The sequence below is a fragment of the Teleopsis dalmanni genome, chromosome 1 (genome assembly GCF_002237135.1).
Source record: "Teleopsis dalmanni isolate 2A chromosome 1, ASM223713v2, whole genome shotgun sequence".
NCBI lineage: Eukaryota > Metazoa > Arthropoda > Insecta > Diptera > Diopsidae > Teleopsis > Teleopsis dalmanni.
Genome location: NC_051846.1, coordinates 32,971,864 through 32,994,533, shown reverse-complemented (window position 1 = coordinate 32,994,533; position 22,670 = coordinate 32,971,864). Strand labels below are relative to the sequence as shown.

The 22,670-nt window shown below is 29.8% G+C and overlaps 2 protein-coding genes across 4 annotated transcripts in view; one reads left to right on the top strand and one right to left on the bottom strand.

Annotated features, from left to right (window-relative positions):
- The first annotated feature begins 2,443 nt into the window (after positions 1–2,443).
- Positions 2,444–21,015, top strand: LOC119673080 (mediator of RNA polymerase II transcription subunit 14). Of its 3 annotated transcripts, XR_005252005.1 has the most exons (16): positions 2,719–2,882; positions 2,941–3,073; positions 3,157–3,456; positions 3,525–3,657; positions 3,713–4,487; positions 6,700–6,859; positions 6,919–7,153; positions 7,224–7,489; positions 7,560–7,875; positions 8,080–8,384; positions 8,461–8,652; positions 8,717–9,967; positions 10,033–10,302; positions 10,370–10,541; positions 20,434–20,504; positions 20,867–21,015. XR_005252005.1 is itself a non-coding variant. In XM_038084439.1 (15 exons), the coding sequence occupies exons 1-15, from the start codon at positions 2,719–2,721 to the stop codon at positions 10,511–10,513; spliced, it is 4,581 nt and encodes a 1,526-aa protein (XP_037940367.1). In that variant the 3' UTR covers positions 10,514–11,069. The 3 variants fall into 3 exon arrangements, 2 of the variants coding, with proteins under 2 accessions (XP_037940303.1, XP_037940367.1); XM_038084439.1 differs by lacking the exons at positions 20,434–20,504; positions 20,867–21,015 and having other exon boundaries at positions 3,713–4,216; positions 4,280–4,487; positions 10,370–11,069; XM_038084375.1 differs by lacking the exons at positions 20,434–20,504; positions 20,867–21,015 and having other exon boundaries at positions 2,444–2,882; positions 10,370–11,069.
- The window catches only part of LOC119673260 (SEC14-like protein 2), a 29,321-nt gene continuing 20,553 nt past the window's right edge, over positions 13,903–22,670 (bottom strand). Inside the window, exons 2-8 of the mRNA XM_038084554.1 lie at positions 17,202–17,271; positions 17,069–17,112; positions 16,884–17,001; positions 16,523–16,813; positions 16,253–16,452; positions 14,475–14,781; positions 13,903–14,410 (exon numbers count right to left, since the gene is read on the bottom strand). Coding sequence (XP_037940482.1) covers positions 14,262–14,410; positions 14,475–14,781; positions 16,253–16,452; positions 16,523–16,813; positions 16,884–17,001; positions 17,069–17,112; positions 17,202–17,271 — 1,179 coding nt within the window. The 3' untranslated portion in view covers positions 13,903–14,261. The remainder of the gene's footprint in view (positions 14,411–14,474; positions 14,782–16,252; positions 16,453–16,522; positions 16,814–16,883; positions 17,002–17,068; positions 17,113–17,201; positions 17,272–22,670) is intronic.

Here is a 22,670-nt window from a genome sequence, read left to right as displayed (position 1 = left end):
CATATGCCATAGAAAAATGTAGTCTTTCATAAAACTACATATTATTGGTAATAATATTATTACTAATAATAGTTAGTTTTGTGAAAGACTACATCTTTCTGTAGCAGTAATGAAGATATCAGAGGCCATGTATAGTGTACAATATTCTCGAACATTCTAATGCCGTATTTGATTATTAAATCTAGGGTAACTATTTCAATCAAGATTCAGTTTTAGTACAATTTTCATTTTCGATTGGTAGATTGCGAGTGAAACCTATAACACTTGAGATTTATTTATAACACTCTAGATATTTTGCCAGAGTAGCAAGTTAACCCTGAAATTAACAGCTTTTTTATATGACTTAATAAAAAATACATGAATTGATTCAATATAGGTATTTATGAAAAATATAAATGTCTTTATACACCACTACTACAAAAAATGTTAGAATACTTTAAAAATGTTTGATTGGGCAACAAACTTCAACAGATCAAGAGTAAATCTATATTAAATCCAAGACAATTACTAATCGAAAATACTATTAGTTTATTTCATACTAATGTTAGAGCATCATATAGTGTTCGAATATATATATATGTAACTCGCTCTGCTTTGCACATTAAAATGTTCGAGCTTTTAACAGTTCGAATTATATTTATATCACTATTTTAAACCATTAAATTATGTAAGTACAAAGTGATGCAGGTTCATAAACAGTAGTCTTGATCGTACTATGTATTTCTCAATCAAAGCTAAATACCCAGTTTTATATGACTCCATTTTTAAATGTCCGTTTTTGATATTTGATTTAAACTAGACATTGTTTGAAATGTGAACATTTTGATGTTTGAATCTGCTTTTAATACCATATTCCCACTGCAGCTAAATCATTTTATGTTAATCAAATTAAGTTTTCATCGTTTCTATTGACATAACTTGATTAATGCATGTGAGAGAGCTTTTGTGTGTAAGGAAGTTCTGTATGAGAATTATAAAAAAATTCTGACCTTTGACTTTATTAAAAAAATCGGTGGCTCTACACTAAATTATTTTAAAGTATAAATACAAAATATTGTATTGAAGATATCAATACAATTGAAGATATCAATATTAAGAAGTGTTCACTTTAGATCCTCTTACGTATCTATTGATTATGTATTGTATATTCGGAATTTTTTATTTTGGTATAATTTAAATTTCCTATCACTTGCTACTTTTTTAGAAATAGCATATTGATATACCACACTTCTCGACACATCGAGGTTTTTATATAAGGATTTTTATATTAATTACTTAAACGATTGGTGCATGTATTTGTTGTTGGTGGTTTTTATGTGGAAATGTCCAAGTTTAAACTCTGATATTCCGAAAATTAAGCTATTTTTATATATAACAGAGTTGTCCAAACAAATTCATACGTTCATAGTTGTTTTCCATAAAAATAAAAATACTGTTATAATGTTAAAATTAGTTTTATTAATTTATCAAATTAAATTCATTTATTTATATCAATTTTGATATTTATATTAAAATCGAATTACCAATTCAAATATTTGTGTCGAATATCCGCCTTGATACAGCAGTCCGCGTTGATGTAGTTAGCTTACATAATTACTGATATTATTTTACACATACTTCTGGATATTCTGCTTATAATAATTCTTAGGCCATTAAAAGGCGGTTTCTACTTATTTTTAAAATTTCTAAAAATTTATTAAATAAGATGACTTCGTTGGCCATTTCAAAAAGTTTACAAAACAAAACATATTAACAGCTAATGTCACTTGTCAAAATGACCATCAATTTACTCGAACTCGTATACTTTTATGAGGTAAATTGGTAAATAAGTGCAGTGCAAATAATTTCTAGAAAATTTCAATTTACTTTACCTCAATTTACTCAAACTAGCACTCGCACATATAGGCCATGTACAATCTTGATTTAGAAAACCGCGAAAAATGCTGATAACCACTAAAATCATGTGCACTGACAGGTAACTATTGCCCGCTAGAGTTGCCCCGTACCAGTTTTCTGACCACTTCTGAAATGTCAAATAAGAGCAAAATTGTAAATAAATAGAATTTTTGTCTGTAATGTTAACGAAATGATTAGGAGAATATTAAAAAATATATAAAAGTATATATATGTATGCAAATAATAATAATAATATATATACATATTACATATATAAGCAAATACATATATATATTTAAAAAATAACAAATTTATATCGCTTTGGAATTAAACAGTGCAACCGTTAGTGAAGTCATTTTAAGAACTTTTTACCTTAAAAACTACAATATGTTCAACATAATGCTGTAATATTATATAAGAAAATTTAAATTTTTTAGTGTAAAAAACAAAATTGAAAATATGCCGGCAACCATATGTTTTCAACTGCCTTCTAATCAGAAGAAAATTCAGTTTATCTAGTCACCGCTAGGGGTGACCAGCAAACTGTCAGATTTCTGAACACTTTCAATTATGAAACGTCAACAAGCAACGCATACATCAAATACCGCTTGCACATATTTTGTTAAAAAAGTTTAATCGCAATTTCGCAGCGGTATTCGAAATATTTTTGCAAATATTTATTTTCAAATGATTACAAGTTTTACGGCACTTCTAATAAATATAAATTTTCTGCAAAAATCAAAAAATAATTTGCCAAAGTGGTAAAGGCTCTCGTCACTCACGAAACATATATTGTGAAATAAAAACAGTTAGACAAACAATATGGCACCAGCACCACAGCCCCTTGAGGGCGTCGGAGGCCCAATGACAAATTATGTACCGCAAGGTCAGGAAGGCGGCGCTCGTATGAATACAATATCTTTATCAGTTCTGATGGAGTTTATCACACAACGTACCTATCACGATCTTACCGTATTGGCAGAATTGTAAATATTCATGAGTCAAATTAATAGCAAACACTTTTAATATTGTTTATTTTTTTAGATTGCCGAGGAAAACTGATATGGAACGTAAGATTGAAATTTATAATTTTTCCTCGCGTACACGGCAACTATTTGTGCGTCTAATTGCATTAGTGAAATGGGCGAACTCCGTATCAAAAGTAGACAAGTCAGCGGTGAGTTTTCATTTACCACTAATAGTTTCCATACTTTAAATATTGTCTTACTCATTTTTTTCTCTAAAATTGTTTATGTATAGAACATTATGAGTTTCTTGGACAAACAAAATATGCTTTTTGTAGAAACCGCCGATATGTTGGCACGCACATCACGTGAAACACTTGTACGGTCACGTTTACCAAATTTTCATCTGCCCGCTGCAGTGGAAGTCTTAACTACTGGTACTTTTAATCGAATGCCCACTTGCATACGTGAACGTATTGTGCCGCTTGATCCTATAACACCGTCAGAAAAGAAACAAACATTGTTACGTTTAAACCAGGTCATACAACATAGACTAGTAACCGGTAAACTTCTACCTCAGATGAGAGAGTTTAAGGTGAACTCTAAATTGTGATAATATATGTAAAATATTTTATTTTAATTTTGATTACTCAACTCAAATAGATTAAGAATGGTCGTGTTATTTTTGCTGTCAAACATGAATTCAATGTCGCCCTAACAGTTATGGGCGATGGTACAAGTGTACCGTGGCGTTTGTTAGATATTGATGTGTTAGTTGAAGACAAGGAAACTGGCGGTTAGTACCTAATCTATATATTTGTGGAATACTTATATATTATTAATTCCATTAGATGGTAAACCTCTTGTGCATCCATTACAAGTAAGCTATATACATCAACTTATACAGGCTCGTCTAGTGGAAAATCCAAATGCATTGAACGAAGTTTATAATTGTTTGCACTACTTTTGTCAATCTCTGCAATTGGAAGTGTTATATACACAGTCATTACGCCTCAGTTACGAACGTTTAGATGATAATATTAGCGTTGAGGAGTATGTTCCCGGTGTGAAAATAACAATTTCATATTGGCGTGAACTAACAAAACAAGACAATAAATTGGAACTTGGTTATCGTTTGACTGTGCAATCAGATGGCAAAGAAGCAGGACGTCCTCTAGCTGTTGTACACGTACCATCATTAAGTGCTAAAGATACTGCAGAGGTAGCCGATAGAGCCGTGCGTTCTGATCATCTTTCAATGGAACGTTTAATTGTGCATACTGTTTACATACGCTCAGTTTCACGTCTAAGCGATTTAAAGGTGGAATTCCAAAGTTTATTAAAAGAAGTCGATTGTAAGTATAATTTAATCAAAAGTAAAAATATTTTGTTAAAAATGTTTTGCATTTTTATTATAGGTAACTTACAAGGTACTCCAGCATATCTAACAGTACCTGTACTCACGCCTTGTTTACGAGCTGAACAAATTCATATCACCATTGACACGCACACTGGCATGTTACGCTGCCATGTACCAAAACACTTAGATTGTCCTATAATGGCTGAAATGCAAGCAACTCTCAACGGTGATCATAGTCGATTGGGTCCGCTTATGTCAGAGTTAAGGTAAGTACTTTAGAGCAAAGAATACAAAAACTGTTTAGGTATCTTATAAATTTAGATTTACGTTCAAGTAATCTTAAACGTTCATGTCATTTAATTTTAAGAATTTGAAAGCCTGTTAATATTTTGAAAAAATTTTATCTGTTTAAATATCAATTTAAATCTTTATCTTTCACTTGCTAAATTATTAACGCTTTTGAAAAGAGCAACTAAATAAATATGTTTTTGATTAGAGTTTCAAATTAAATTAAATGAATAAAGATTCGTTTGTCCGATGTCGCATCGTATATAATTACAAGCCATATATATTCATGAATGATATTCATTATAGAACACTTATCCTGTTTTAGAAATTTCTTCTTTATAATACAAGAAGAAGAAATATACATATACACACTGATTTTAAAATAGTTTTCAGTTCAGCTTAAGTTAAATTTGTTATATGTTTATAAATGAGCATATTTAGACATGATATAAACTGTTTATTAATGATTGAAATTTGAATCACCAATACTAATGACGATATCTACTCACATATCCTTAGATCCACAAGGAATAGTTTTCCAAAAGAGTGTATATTTAATGTTTTACATAATTTTAAAATAAGTGTTTCCATCATAAGACTGATTTTTAATAGTTAATGATTTTTAATAGTTCGATGTAATCACATCATCAGTTTATGTTACAACACATATGTAACAGTGCATAGTAAATAAAAGTTGGATAGTGTTAATTTTCAGTAGTTGTGGTAAAAAAAAAAGCTGGTTATTACTCTTTAAGTTATCAGCAGAATTGTTCTTCTGCTCAAAAAGTACTCGGAATTTGTAAATAAAACACACAAATTTAAATTATATTCCAAATTTATTTTATCTTCTTCAAAATATGCTCCTTCTGAAGCGATACACATATGCCAACGCTTAACCCAATCTTCCATACACTTTTCGTAGGCCCGTGAAGGCATAGCTTTTAGTTCCTTCAGCGAATTCTCTTTTACTGATTCAATCGACTCAAAACGCTTACCACGAAGGGGCAATTTGAGTTTCGGTAACAGGAAAAAGTCGCACGGATCCAGATCTGGCGAATATGGTGCCTGAGCGATGACAGTGGTGCCGTGTTTTGTCAAAAAATTGTATACAACAAGAATTTTCCATAGTAAAAAACGCTAAATGCACTTTAGGTAGTCTCACATTAACAGCTGCTGTAAACAAACTAATTGGTAACTGCTGTACCATATGTCAAGAAAGGGTGTTCCAACATAACAAAAAATAACAAAAAAAAATTTTTTGAAAAAGGTCTATTACTTAAGAAGTAGTTAACAAACAAAATCCGGATACTTTTTGTGCAGAAGGTATGCTAAATTATGGTTGATACGTTAATTATATTGTAGTTTTTGGAGTATTAATCAAATGTTCCAAAGCATAACAGTTCTTGAATGATAATCATATAAGCAAAAAAAGATGAGTTACCGATTTCTGTTCTATCTTATCATTATTTCTAACCTTTTGCTCAGTATACATGTAACCCTTATGTTGCCAACAAAGTAAGCAAAATACGCATAATTGATCTAATATGTTAAAGCTTTGTACTTAAAATCTAAATTGCTGTACCTTAGAAAAACCGCTACAAAAAATAATACGAATGTGCCAGATCTAACGCTAGTGGCCAGACGAAAGATCTATGTGTAAACTTGAGTAGTGTCAAATTTTTATTTAAAGCCAGCTCTGCAATTTATCGTCTCTGCATACCTTTGCCAACGGGGACTGACAAAGTTTTCTGTCTGCTAATGTTGAGAGTGTGTGTTAAAAATAGTGGGTCAATAAGTGCAGGCCTTATTTTAATTTTAAGACTTCATTACATCTGAAAAATTAACCATATCTCAACGTCAACCCCTTTTTTTGCTGTTTTCATGTAGATTGCCTTTAGTAAAAAAATTCGTTTATTTTTATTTTGATTTATTCTGTAAAATTCTGTATTACAATATTTTCTAAATTTCTCTCTAAATAATATAGTAATTATCACTCTTTCGTGATTTTTAATAAATTTTTCAGAATTTTACTGAATTTCAGTATATCGAAATTGAGATCACGAACACGGTCCATCCAAGTCGTAGCATTTCTTCATATGAACCCATGTTATTTTTATACTAAATTCTTGTTTATATCTCAATAATATAAGATTTATATTCAATTCATATTATGTTTCTGTTTTAAAATAGATTTTGGATTACACATCGCCGTTGTGAAAAAACTTTGCAACACCTCCCGGCCACTGTAAACCAAAACCTAACATTCTTAGTTCAACCGGACAATACTTTACTAATGCCAGGCCGGCATAAAATATTTGTGAAACTACATCGTCATCCAACTGTTGTACTGGTACGTAATGTGCTTATTGTCAGTTTAATATATTTGATTATAATTTTTTTATTATTTAGGTGGTGCAATTAAAAGAGAAGGAGAGCATGCCTAATGAAATGGAATATGGTTTTTTCCTTGGCTTTATTACCTATCAACTAAATGAAAATGATATAAGCTCAGAAGAATCAAGCCAGCTTCCGGTTAGCAAACAAACACAACAATCGGAATTACCTAAACTTTATACACATCTGGATGGCCTCATTGAGTTTGATACGTTCGTAGTGACCCATGGACCTGGCACACAAGTGCATGGTAAAGAATTCATTAGCAAAGTTATGCTTGTTTTTTTTATTTAATAGTTTCTTCTTTTATTTATTTTTAGCTCAAACAAATAAACGTAAATCAAATGATCTCGCTGGTCCATCACCAAAACAGCAGAAAACGATTTATCCAGCTTACTTTATACCTGAGTTAGCGCATGTAGTAGCAATGTGTGATGAAAAGATACCATTCTTTAATTTATCAAATCAGTTCTCTTTGCACAATATACCTAATAGCGATTTGCAAGTTGAATCAAATGCTACTTCTCTTGTACTTAAGTTGTTGTCCTTACCAATGCCCGGATCGCAAGCACAAGGCGAGCAAAAGGTAATTTACTCACATGAATATAAAAAACATAAAGGAATAAATTTAATATTATTTTTAAATTGATTTACAGAATAATGCTCAATTTTTGCCAGTTATTGAAAAACATGTGTGGCAGGACTTACTTAAACGCCTTATATCAATAGGCATACGTTCACAAATGAACAAAAATAATCTAATTCGTCATTGGATAGTGGAAATCGCATTTAATGGCACACCGCTTCCAAGTACACATCAAAAAGAGCAAGGCACTCGACGTACTGTTTACTTGACTTATGAACAAACAAGCAATAATTTTCCGAAGACAGTAAAAGATTTGCTTAATGATTGGTCTAAAATTGTTTACCTTTACACACTTGTTTACGATTTTGCAGAGTATTTCAAAAACAGTAAGATCACATTACTATTAGACTTTTAAATATTACTCGATTTAAATGTTACGCAGATTTAAGCATTTTAATGTTTGGATACCTTCGAGCAGGTCAAACATATAAAGTTTTCGAAACAAATGTTCGATTTAAATGTTTAAAATGCTTGAATTCATTAATAATTATTATTAATAATAACAATTTCATTAATTAATACTTTTGTAGAACGACTGAATATAGCAGATATGATTAGTATTAAATCATATAATTACTTGAACCTGCTGATTGGCTACGGCCCAAAAAAAGAAGTAACTTTCAACATATTCTGGTGTCCAAATACAAATGGTTTTCGTTTAATCTTCGTTGGTGGTATTTCAGCTGTGAATGCACATTCCGTTATGCGTGAACAATTGGAAAATCATTTAAATAACAGATATAGCCTAGTACACATTATTTACATACTACATGAAAGTTATTATCCATTAAGCTCTATATCGAAATTACCAATTATACCGCTTTTGGGCATACCGGTAAGTCTACAGCTAATATCGATTTAAAGTAAACCACTTGAAATGGAAAAAAAAACATGTTTGTATTTATTTACAGCGACCTCAAGTACCTGTGTTGTCATTTTGCATAATAGCAGAGTCACCATTCATTATACGTTTGGCGTTTCAAGCGATGCATTGTATAGAAATACGGTTTAGATCAGGCAGATTAGTTGCGATACGTGATGGTGCCTACAGTCGTTTTGATCGAAACCTCATTGATGAATTCACACCCATACAGGGCTTAAAGGTTAGTACATTTTTAATTTTGTTCATTAAAAATTTATTTTATTAAATATAAACAACAATCTTAGAGCTTTTTGTCTAAATATGTTGACGAAAATACTGCATATCGTGGCCGCTCTCAAAATGAAGACGATAATCCTCCTTCACCTGTAGGTTTAGAGGATAATTTCAATAATCCTAGCAGTGTTTCTGGTGCCGGCGCTGGTGGTTCTTCGCCTTTCTTAAGTTCAGGAATGCGTGGTCCTCAATCACCGCGTGACAGTTCCTTACGTTTTCCTGCACCACATACACCACCTACAGTATCTAATCCACATACTCCGGCTAGTCCACATCCAGTGGCTGGCAACACTACTAATACTGGACAAAATCATCCCAACTTTAATTTAACTTCACCACCAGCACCGCATATGCCACATCCATCACCTAGTGGTGGTGGTTTAATGCCATCTTCACCACTTAACCCACAACCAAGCCCACATATGGTTCACAGTCCAGGACCGAATACACTCTACATGCAAGGTCACCAAGATTCACCGTTTACTGCAATGTCACCAGCTAACACCAATTGGCCAGGTTCACCAAGCATGCCACGGCCTTCTCCCAGACCAGGCCAAAGTCCTGAACATAAATCTGGTAGTGGTACTGCGGCAGGTACAAATACCTCATCTGCTATGTCACGTGTGCCATCTAACCGTTCTTGGGCTGGTGCCACACCTACATTGCTCACACATGAAGCATTAGATACAATTTGTCGGCCAAGTCCACATCCTAATAAAGATATAAATGTGCCGGATATAAGTCCACTTGAACGCTTTCTTGGTTGTGTATACTTGCGTCGACAACTGCATCGCAATATACAGAGCGATGAAACATTGACGGCACTTAATTCTACGGAACCTGGTGTAGTGCTCTTCAAAGTGGATGGGCTACAATGTCAAGTGGTATTAAATCAACTGCACATGCAATCTCTACACTTAAAAATTACACAATTACCAGCACCACTTACACCAGATGGAAAACATCCGTTTCAATTGGCTCCGGATGATTTGCTTACGCTTGAACAATTCTTTGATACACGCGTTGCTGTATCACCTTATCGTCCCAACGCACTTAGTGGATTCACTCGTGCACTGAATTGTGCACCACAAGTCCTTAAGGACTTTGTGCAAATTATGCGTTTGGAAATGAACCCGGAATTAGGTGGTGATCAACTGAAATGGACAGTGCAGTTTTGTATGCGGGTACCACCGACAGCTACACCAATCGTACCAGTTGGTAATTCAGGTGTGCTGATATGTAAACTGAAAATCTTATTCTTCGTAAGTTAAATATTATTATATTAAAGAAAAAATAAATGAATTAATATGGTATTCTTTTTGTTTAGCTACAAATTACGCGTATACCTTATAATAGTAAAGATTGGAAGGAGAGCCCATCGTTAGTACTTCCTATGGTATACGACTTAAACTCTAATATCACACAATTGGCGGAAAGGCGTGAACAAGGACCTTCGACGGCTGCTAATGCAGCTAGTGCTTTACTTCGCCGCTTCTCCGAATTTAGTGCACAACATGGACAATGTTCGCTATTTCCTGCAGTACGTGATTTACTAACAAATCTACAATTGCCAAACGAGGGTCCTCCACAAAATCAAGTAGATGTTTTTATTTTTTTTATTTTGTTATATATAAAAATGTTGTTTTCTTTTAAATTGTTATAAGGCTATTGGACAAGGAATGGGACCCGTTGTCGGTGCAAATCCGAATCCTATGATGCTTTCAGCAATGGCGCCAATAGGACAAGTTGGTCCACAACAAGTTGGACCTGGTTACCCACAAATGGGTCAAAATCAGGGTCAACAGTGATGAAGGCGTAAGCGCCGCACGTCAAATGGTAATATGACACACAGTACGCGGCAAGTTTAATTATAATTATAATTTTTCTTTATTATTTTACTAATTAATTTTTTTTTCGAATTTTAAACTATGATTTGGTGTATTTTATGTCCTGTCTATATTATAATGTATCAACTAATCACAATGCTATAATTAGATATATATACTAATCAACTAGATTATTTTAGACCACATCTATATATGAATATATGAAGTATAATAGGATATATATACGAGTAGTGAGTAAAATAAACATGATATCATTTAATGTAAATCACGTAAAGAATCAAAATAGTTGTACTTATTTGTGTAATTTTAAATTAATTTGTGGAGTAAACGTTTGGTGTGTTGTTTGACTTGACTATGTGTTGATTAACATACTTAAAAATTTGAGAATAAGCTTAGTTATAAAGTAAAAACCTAAATTGATTTTTTGTGGAAAAATTATGCAGAATAACTTTATCTATATAAATATATAAAATCGATATTCAGTAAATGTGGTATAAGTGAAATTATTATTTCATAACTGTAGCGTGAGAAAATATTAAAAAATTTAATTATGTATACATTATTAGTAAGCGTTAAGCACAAAAAAATTTTCTAAAACCATAAAAATTATAAATAAGAATTAAAATTTTTTATAGGAAAGGTTTTCCGCGTTAAAAATTGTCTATGTTAAAAACTTATTTGAAATGTCAAGTCAATAGTAAATTTTATCGGGTATTTTGAATATATTCCACAAATTAATTTAAAATGTCTTAAAAGTGTTTTAACTTTTTTCTTATATATTTTTAATATGTTATATGTGCTTATAAAGTGTGGTTTCATATTTTTAAAATATTATGAGAAAAAAAATTTTATATGTTAATTTTTTTTTTTTGGAATAATTTGTCTAGTATTTGAATTAATTTAATAATTTGCGATATAAAATTGAACATTTCATTTTTATATTTTTTTTAGTTCAATTTGAAAAATTATTCCGTAAACAATATATTTGGTTTAAAAAAATATTAACTTCCCAATTTATTTTAAAGTATTATCATTTTTATAAAATATTTCAATATTAAGATAATAAAATATTTAATAATTGTTTCATAAATGTCAATTAGTATTGTTTGCTATTAATAATATAAGAATAAAAAGTTTTAAATTGTAATAAAAACTGTATAATAATATATGATATAAGAAATTGATTTTTGAAGATTCATATATATTAATACAGAAACTGATTTTTAGCATTAGAAATTAAAATTTAGTTTAAGTAAATATTAAATTGATATTAATATATTTATTTAATTTGCTTAAGTGAAAGAATGTTCATCAAACTATATAACAATTGTATTAAGAGATTGCATATATATTTATAAAAATAAAATTAATATAAAGTTCATATATATAAAGTTTATATTTAAAAAGTTGATATAATTATTGGAAAGAGATATTTTTTACAGCCAATTTAATTTCTTTTCAAACGATAATTTCTTAATTTGTGTAATTATTAACAAGACATATGTGAAAGTACGAAAACTAATAATTAATTTTCATTTAGTTATTTAATATAAGTTCTTATATAAATAATAAATTAAATAAAAATTAATCATTTTTTATATTCACATAAGTCTTAACAACTATTATAGAAATTAAAACATATAGTTTTTTTAATTTCGATATACATTCATTATTTAGGCGGAAAATATATTTTTTAAAGTTCTGATATTCTTATGTTTTCGCTCCGAAATATAAACCTAGATACTTTTAAAAAATACAAATTTGAGAGATTTGTATTTTTTATACTAATAAAAATACTACAATAAAAAAAAAGTTAAGAATAAAATAATGTAATAAAATAAAATAAGTGGTTTAATGAGAAATATTATTTATTAATAAATATTTACTAATAAATACTATTCAATAATGAATATTGATAAATACTATTCAATAATTTTTTAACAAATATTGTTTAAGAAGATATATTATTTAAAAATATATGTTATAGGTATTAATAAGGTATTAAGGTACTAATATTAATATATTAGCAAATCACTATCATTGGTTTAAGGACTAATTTCTCGTCTTTACAGTAACGCTTATCCGTGCATTAGACATAATAAACAAAATTAAGAAAAAGAAAATAATATTTGCACAAAGTGTAAAATTAATAATATTGTATAGAATATATATGGAATATATGTATATACGGTAATAAATTATATTCTATTATTAAACAATAAATAAAAAAAGAGATAAAATATTATAATAATATTAACCCAAAATAAAAAAAGCTAAGCAATATTTATAATTTAAACACAAGATAATAACAAAACAGTGTAAATATTATTCTTAAAAGTGCAATAAAAATGGTAATTTAATAATAAATTTAATATAAACATAATATACATTACTTTACTACACTAGATACTTCACTAGACGGAATGCCGTCTCTAACCATATACCAGAAAAGACTACAATAAAGTTTTTAACAGATATCTACCTGAAATTTGTAATGATGAAAGACGAGCAGCGAAGATTTTTATTGTCCAATTGAAGTCAGGATATAGCCACGAATTAAACAGTTACTTGGACAAATAAACAACTATTCTCAATATTTGCCTAAATTGTAGCTCAAGTCATATGTCGCCCATGTTTATTTGACTTAACTCCAATTTACGTCGTATTGATCTCCAGCTCTATCCTGTCGAAATGGCAAGGTTCTTCCAACGTACCCTAGGCAAGTTTCAATTAGCACCTCACCGACACTTATAATCTTCTATCTCATGCCCCATTACCCTCTTTATACCCCTTCTTAATCCGTGTATCATATTGTAATCTATTTAAATTTCTACTTTAAGAGTCTTTAGGTTACAACAACAACATAATTTATAATCATAAAAATATTTAAATGATATACATAATAATAAATATCATAACAATAAAATAATAACAAATTTTATATACAATATTTAATTTAAAATATACTATTTAATTTAATATATAATATCAATAATTTAATTAATATCAAATTTTATAATATATAATAAAACCATATAAAAATATAAATGCATCATAAAAATTATGTTTAACGAAAAATATATATCATAATTATGTAATAAAAAACAATAATATTAATAACAATATTTTCAATATTAACTATAATATTATTTAATATCAAATAAACCATAAACCATGAAACATGTACTAATACATTGATACAAAATATAAATCAAATCATTACATATAACCTATTATATTAATCTTAATGATTTATTTTAGTTTATTACTAAAAACAAAAATTAATTTGTTTGTATAAAACATAAATTTATTTAATATTTAAAATTAAAACTATTAAACCATATTTAAAAAATAATAACAGTTATCACAAAAACTAGTTCTTCACATACACATTTAAAGAACTCCAAAGTAAGACCCCAGATATAAACATTTTTTAATACATTACATTATATTACTTTTATACATTACATACATTACATTTACGAAAAGATCATTCAAAACCAATTGTTTCAACAATACTCAGTGCCAAAAAAATTTATACTATGACTTCAATTATACAATATACATCTTATATTAAAATTGTGTAGCTAGCTAAGGAATGCAAACCATAAAATTTTTTAATTATTGATTCCAAAACCATTTCTAAGTACATCATAATGCGTTCCAACAGTAACAAAAAATCTAACAAATGTCTATGTCTATTGACATTTTACGCAAGGTCTTCTTTCGTCACTAGAGCAGTTTTCTCTACCTGTGCGGAAAGTTCCGTAATATCATCAACTTCATCCACAAGAGAAACCCAATAACGAACTTTTTTGTTGCGTAAATAACTACCAGAATTGTCAAAAACTACAGTATCTGTAAAATAAAATATATTTAATATTTTTTATTATATTTTTATTTATAAAAAAATAATATTTACATTTGGTATTTGGCCTTGTGGAAATAAAACCAATTTCATCCATTTCATTGGAAAAAACAGTTCCCAATGCTACTTCGTTATGCTTTTCACCAGTAGATTTGTCAATGCTATAAACACCAAACTTAATATCATAGTCAAATGTACGGAAATCCCAGGAAAGTATTTGATCCTTATTGTTTTTCTCAGCTACATCAAATTCTAATTTTAATTTATTGCCCTTTGTGACTATAGCCTCCGTAAAGTCTTTATCATCTTCAGTATTTTGCTCTACAAACATTTCTTGCGGTATTTTACCAGCCCAAATAATCTAAAAAAAATATTTATTATACATAGTAGAAATCTGATTATTATTTTAAATAATAATCATTATTAAAAAATAATGAATAAATTAAGTCGTTACAGCCATCAACTATCTAAAACGCAGATTTCAAAATGTTTAAATTAAATTTTATATTTTACAATACTATCGTTTAACAACCGCTGAACGAGTTGAAATTGTAAACTAACTACAAAATGGTGACGATTTCTTGTATCCCAATTTTTTTAGTGATGAAACTTATCTTCGCTTGGTGAATATGTCAACAAACTAAATTGTCAGATCTGGAAATTCATAACTAACTATTGAAAAACATACACTGTATGGTGTAGCAATTGGTTTGGAGATAAACCGGACCCGAACTTTTTTGAAAAAGCCGAAGATCTAGCATTAATTGTCAATCGCTACAACCACATAATTATTAATATTTTTTCCATTTTGATTCTGTTGCTTGAAAAATTTCCCGGACGTATAATTCCACGTTTTAAGAGTGTAAATTCGCTACTAGACTTTTATTTGTGGGGTTATGCAAACTACCGTGCTTAGGCGACCAATTCTTAAACTCTCCAGATTTTGAAAACAAGCATTCCAGCTCTGTGCAAACTAGTTATCAAAAAATAGTCAATACATAATTGGCAACTTGATCCAAAAAGATCAAGTATCGTAGGAAGTACCGCGGAGAACATTTGTTGGATATTATATTTCATTCGAAATTTAATTATGTTTACTTCAAAACCATAAAAGGGTTTATTCTATATAATACTGCTTCGAGTTATTCGATGTGCAAGCAGTTCAAATATTCGTAAATTGAAAAAGTTGGATTCATAACATAAATGTTTTAAAATATTTCTGCTGCTGGATGATGTATAAGCCATTCGAATATCAAATCAGTAGATGTTTCATTTTATATTAAATCCAATGCTTGAACATAATAAACTGCTCAAACATAATGTTGTTGTTACCCGTGAAGACCTGCTTTTAAAATTCCCTTCGCGTCGAAATTGACGAGTGGCTTCGAGGCGTAGACCTGGCTGTTGAAACCTATTCGAATATAATCGAATGTGTTGATATGTTTGACCCGCATGCTTGTGTATCAAAATCTTGGAAGTTTCGAACAGATTGAGTTCCAAAATATTTTCAAGAACAGCCCCGGATCTACACCCCAGAGCCATTCGCTGATTTGAAGAACCAAGTGCCATTTAACACCCCCGAAAGGGATTTTACACGCAGGTCCTCGCGTATTTTACTTGAATTTCTTTCAGGTTGTCTGCTTTATAAATTTCTACGGGTTACAAAAACAACAACAAATCGAATACTATACTATAGAATATTTATATGTTGAAAGCGTAGAAGAGCTCGAATAATATTTGAAATACTTATATAAAATGATCATTTAAATATTATAAATTTTTATATTAAAATGTGACTTTTTCTCTATATTTAATTCTTTAATAACTCGTACCTTAGATGGACAATTTGGGTCGCCATTTTCATCCACATAATTGCCACCAAAACATTTTGGGAAAATATTTGGATCGACATGAGTGAATAGATCTTGTTTCCATTTATCAGTACCAGTTTTGTAGATTTTTATTTTGCTCATTGTATATTCATCTAGGAACTTCTTAACAAAATTAAAGGCAACCGAAAATAGTTTAGGTGCTATAAAAAATTAAAAATTATTTTAATTATTTGAAATACTTTCACTAACTGAAGTTAATCTTTCACTAACCATTCACAATATAACACATTTTAAGCAATTCTGGATAATTAGCCTCATATTGACGCACTGTAGAAATAATGCATTCTGCGGCTGGACGCCATACGTATTGCTTTAAATTGAAATCAGCAACATCAAAGTACACCACCAATTGTCGTGCTTGTGGACCATGTTTTTTACTTTGCTCATAGCCGGCTTGCACAAATCGTTCCAACAAGAGTACCAAATATCTTTGAAACTCAAGCCTTGTAACACAGTGCAACATACCCCAAATATCGAACTGCTTGAATGGACATACGAGAACTACGAAATAAATGTCAAATATTAAATATAAAATAAATTAAATAAAATTATGTTTAACTAAATCACTTACTTGGCGATCCCTCATTATCATATCCAACTAATCCGTATGGTAAATATTCTTTTAATGCCTTCGGTGCATCCCATTTATCCAAATTGTCGACGTTCAATGTGGCGCGCATTAAAAAACTCTGAAAAGAGGCGGAAAAGATTAAAGATGTGCTAAAAATTTTCCTTCGGAAAATCATAAAAACTTACGGCTCTTAGCATTTTTTCTGCAGCTTCGATATTCCATTTTCTCGCTAAAATTAAATTTTATTAAATTCAATATATCGTTAAAGTTTTAACTCGTTATCTGAGATTGTAAAACGTTATTTTTTTTGGAACTTACCTCGCAGCCAACGCAAGAGAAAATAGTCATCATGACTGTCATTTATTACGTCGGACACGGTTTTGCGAAACTGAAGAAGAAGAAAACAAATTGTTAAAAATATTTAAATAATTATTAATGCATAAAAGTGTTAAATGAAAATACACACGCAAACGCTTTTTGATGATTTAAACCAAACCCAATAATTTATTACATGGTACATAATTTATAATAGAAAAACCATAAAATGGTATGTTAAATGATGGAATATCATCAATTCCAACTTTTTATTGATCTTTTTGCAATATTTTAAAATAAATAAATATTTTTTTTGAATTTGGTAAAATGGGCCATAATGTCTGGCGATCTATTCCTCATAAATAAAAAATATATTTTAAACAATATTATTAAGTTTGTAGGGTGGAACTCGCACGAACTGTTAAAAAATACAAACTATTAAAGATCAAATGGGCCCTCTTCATATATTGAGTGCTACTTTTAGAATAATTGCCTCAAACAATTGTAGTATGGATCCAACTTAATCCAGTCCACATCTAAAAGTAAAGCTATAGGAAGGGGATCGCTGATATACCATTCCACTACTACTGATATACTAATGTGATAGATAAAGTTTTTTGCGTATATACGATTACACGATCATTAAGGTATTGAACAAAGTACGATCCAACCATATAAGACAACAAAAATACTACAACTGATATCAAAATAAAGTTCCGGATTTTTTGTTTTAGTAAACTTTGTTCGATAAAACGAACAGAGAAACCCAATAACAATTCGTTTTTCCCAATGAAAAATTTGTATATTTGATATTAACTGTAAAAATAAACTTGATTAGAAGTAAAAAAAATTGAATATATTCAATATGATCTATATAACTAAATTGAAGTCTTAAGCATTAATCTGTTACTCAACTTAACAAAGGCAACAAACCAGTTCTTATTCCCAAGGAATTATATTTTCTTTCTATTATTATTATAATTCATATACTTGTGTTATACCTAGGCTAATATTGCCAATACTTGAAGGAAAAAAATTAGGAGACTTTTTCAGCCGAACAAGAGCCGATATATGTAGGATAGTGGCTTGTATATTCAGTCACTACTTATTTGCTCTTAGATTGGGAACGAATTCTTTACTATAAATACTGTAAAATTTGTAAAAATGAAGAAGAAGAAACACTTCTTCTAAAGACACCCGGTTCTAGCCAGAATCTGGACAAATTTCTTACGCCATCATGTCTTTAGTTCTTTTACAGATGTGTTCAACGTATAATCTAAAATAGGTTCATTAGTAATATAGTTAAGGTTACGGAACATTGGTATTACAATGGACGTGTAGGATTTAGGTGAGCTAGTCAAATGAATCAATTGCCACATTAACTAAACCGAACCTACGATAATGATATCTTGACACAGTGGCATAAATACAAAGACGCGGGGGATGCAAGTCACATCAAGTAATACTATATAAGAAAAAGTGTTCCTTCTGCTATGGTGTCAAAAATAAAGATTACAAGATTGTTATGAGAGCACAACTGACCAGATGTCTAAAGTGATTAGCAAAAAAAAATGCTTCTCGCTCTAATGAGATCTTTATAAGAACATTCTTTAAAATATAAAAAGTTTTTGACTTGATATATAGTATATTGTATATAGTTTAATTTCTCCGACCCAATGTTTAGGATTCATTAAGTTTTTCACACACTCGTGGAAAAATATCATAAGAAAATAATTTTTAATAGATATGTGGGCGTACCCCTTTCTTTAAATTAACACCTTTCTTTATCACTCTTTGGCGGAAAATGCTTCATATGTAACATTTTTGACACCCTCGAAAGAATATTTGTATTGTTTGCTGCTTTTACTCATTAATAGTATGTTTCAATGGAAGATAATGGAATTATAGTGAAGAGGCGATCAGTTATACGTTACAGTTTTTTTATGGTTCTATTAAATCATTAAAATAACAAGCTTTTTGATGTATGCCGACGATTGAACTTCTCTGGTATCATATAGAAAATTCAGCAATTAAATGAAGTCGTTATAATTTTAAAAACGTTTGTCTCATAATTTTAAATTAATTTGTTTTTATTCCAGTCATTTTTATATTATTGAATTATTTTAAGAAATAATCTATTATTAGATATTATTGCATATTAGATACAATATTATTAGATTTTGAATGAAAGCACCATAGAATTACCCCACTGGGTCATGTCAGTCCTCTCAAGTATGTGCTTTAATGTGTGGTAAAAATATTGGTTTTTAATAAATGCTGGGGGCACCCATAACATTAGTGCCCCAGTGTCTCCCTAAATAAGTAAGTAAAGCATTTGCAATAAACTCTGTTGAGAGATCCTATATATTCTACTTCACCATAGAATTACCCCACTGGGTCATGCCAGTCCTCTCAAGTATGTGCTTTAATGTGTGGTAAAAATATTGGTTTTTAATAAATGGTGGGGGCACCCATAGTATTCGTGCACCCGTGTCTCCCTAAATAAGTAAGTAAAGCATTTGCAATAAACTCTGTTGAGAGATCCTGTATATTCTACTTCACCATAGAATTACCCCACTGTGTCATGTCAGTCCTTTCAAGTATGTGCTTTAATGTGTGGTAAAAATATTGGTTTTTAATAAATGCTGGGGGCACCCATAACATTAGTGCCCCAGTGTCTCCCTAAATAAGTAAGTAAAGCATTTGCAATAAACTCTGTTGAGAGATCCTATATATTCTACTTCACCATAGAATTACCCCACTGGGTCATGCCAGTCCTCTCAAGTATGTGCTTTAATGTGTGGTAAAAATATTGGTTTTTAATAAATGGTGGGGGCACCCATAGTATTCGTGCACCCGTGTCTCCCTAAATAAGTAAGTAAAGCATTTGCAATAAACTCTGTTGAGAGATCCTGTATATTCTACTTCTTTATTTTACTGTTATATATATATAAAAAATATGTTTGTATATACATAAACGTTAAGTCGACAAAAACTGTTAGATTTAATATAAATGAACTTAATGACGTTGTTTTTCGTGGTAATACTATAAATATTAATAAATCTCACAAACAACATAAAAAAAAAATATCACGTAATTGTAGTAAAATTCTTATTTCGATTATTTGGATATAAAAAATAATTATGTTCCAATAGAATTACCCACTCATTATTATTAATACTTCAAACTGTTATTTATTGAAAAAAACTACCAATTATTTTTTATTTTTTGAAGCATTTAAAACCAATTCATGTAAGGTTTCTGCAAAATTATGGACGCTGAGTGCCAAATCCGCATCGGAATTGGTAAGTAACGTTAAACATTTTAATTATTTAAATTTACGAGATCTCGATAGACAAATAGTGATATGTGATATATAAATGTTGACCTTGGACATTGTTTATATTTTTTTCACTGGTACTCATACTTTAAATTTAGCTTGGTTCAATGCAAATTTATAATTCGTGTTGACCATGTTTTTATTTTTTATTCATATTTTTTTAATTATTTAAACCTTTTTTTTTATTTTATAATTATACTTAATGAGTTTTGTTGTGTTTTTAATATTTCTTCAAAACTTTGAATTTTACTCATAAATTCAAAATTGAAATAACGTTCGGGTGCCTTCCTTACTTGTGTCGACGATTGGACGGACGGTAAACTGCAGAAACCGCAACGTACGGAACCGAGCGCATGAGACTTGAGATTTTCAATATCAAGGCCCCTTAATTTCAGACTTCCCAAGTTCAGCTCGAGTTGATTAATAATTGTTGCTTGCAGTGAAGTAGAAATCGCAGTTAAAAACGTGCTCAATAAAATCTTTTAAATACGCGGATTTTAGCTGAGGTTTTTAGATTTAACGATTTAATAAAAATTATTTTAATAGTTGCAACTTAACAATAAAAGATTAATTAAAAATTTAATCTAGAGAGTTATATTCAGTTATGTTTTTAAAAACATTCATTAGATATATTCAATTAGTATTACTTATGTTTGTGATAATTTCTTTTTTTTATTTTAGATCAAAATGTTACAAGGTTGAAATCAATGCAATTTAATTAAATTTATTAATTTAATTTGATTTAATTTAATTAGAAAAAAAATTCAAATATTTATTAACCTAATATTATTTTAACTTGATTTCACCATAAAGTATATATAAATATATATATAAGCACTAAATTTGTGTAAAAGGCGAAGGAAATATTTTCTTTGGTCCTCGGATTCTGTGATATATTTACATACATATCATATTTAGAAGAATAAATAAATCAAATTTTAATAATTTCGAATTATTAATATTAAGAAGAGATTATTAGGTACCGTAATTCCGGTGATCTATTGTACTAATCATAGTTGCCTTAATCGATCTTAAGTTTTTTAAGGAATGTTAAAATTGGGACAGAAAGTCAGGTTGAAAAAGCTGTATAAGTCTTCTATTTAGTGTAAGAAGTTATCTGAGACTGTCTTGAATGTGTTGATGAATATTTTAGCTTGCTTTTAAAATCATAACGATGAGCATGTTATCTACTGAGATAGTGCTCAGAACTTTTCCAAATGGTTAAGTAATATTTTTTTCTTAGGATCAGTTGTAAAGACAAGTGTACTGTCGCTTATTACTGCTGAGGTAATAGTCAGCGCAACAGCAGAACACTTTTTGTGTCACTGTAATAGTCTTGCCAGACTCAGACTTCGGTACTTATCCACTGCCTATCCGGATATAACGGAATTAGGCAACATCTCTCCAAAGGACATATTGGCATTCTTAACTGCTACTCGTCTATGCAACTGAAGTCGGTATGTCACAATAATCCTCAAAGGATGCAGTGACTCGGTGACAAGTTCCCAACCCATTTTAAAAATCTAATCTAATCTAATAGTCAACGCTAGTCAAGGTGATAATATAATATTTCTTTCTTAAGGTCGCGATAAGCCTGCCGACTTTTTTTTTCAGCTGAAGCAATCTTTAGGGTGGTTAACAAGATTTCTTTCTTAAGGTCAAAATCAATCAAATAACTGCTAGTATTTATAAAATAAAAAGAAACTTATATGAATAATGAAAAAATATGCACGATTTAACATTTTCCGCACACGTCGATGTGAAAATGGATGGATAACTATTTTAAGCCACATTTTCCACTACGCTATATGTCAGTATAAATAAAATTTTCAGATATCAGATTTTAAATTTGGATATTTTTATATGAGAACCACTAACTATAAGAAGACCACTTGACCAGTTTTATGTGTAATTTTTGTTAATGTAATCAACTTAAAAATTTAAATCTTTAAACCCCAGTACATCGAAAAGTAAGCTATATTGACTTATAATGTAGTGAAAAAAGTTACTAATGGCGTTTTCGATTGGTAAGTCCGGATACAATGTAGATTTATTCTCGATTTCTTAAATTTTGTTGCCCAATCGTACACTTTTAGAGTAAACTAAGATTTTTGCAGTAGTGATAGTAGAC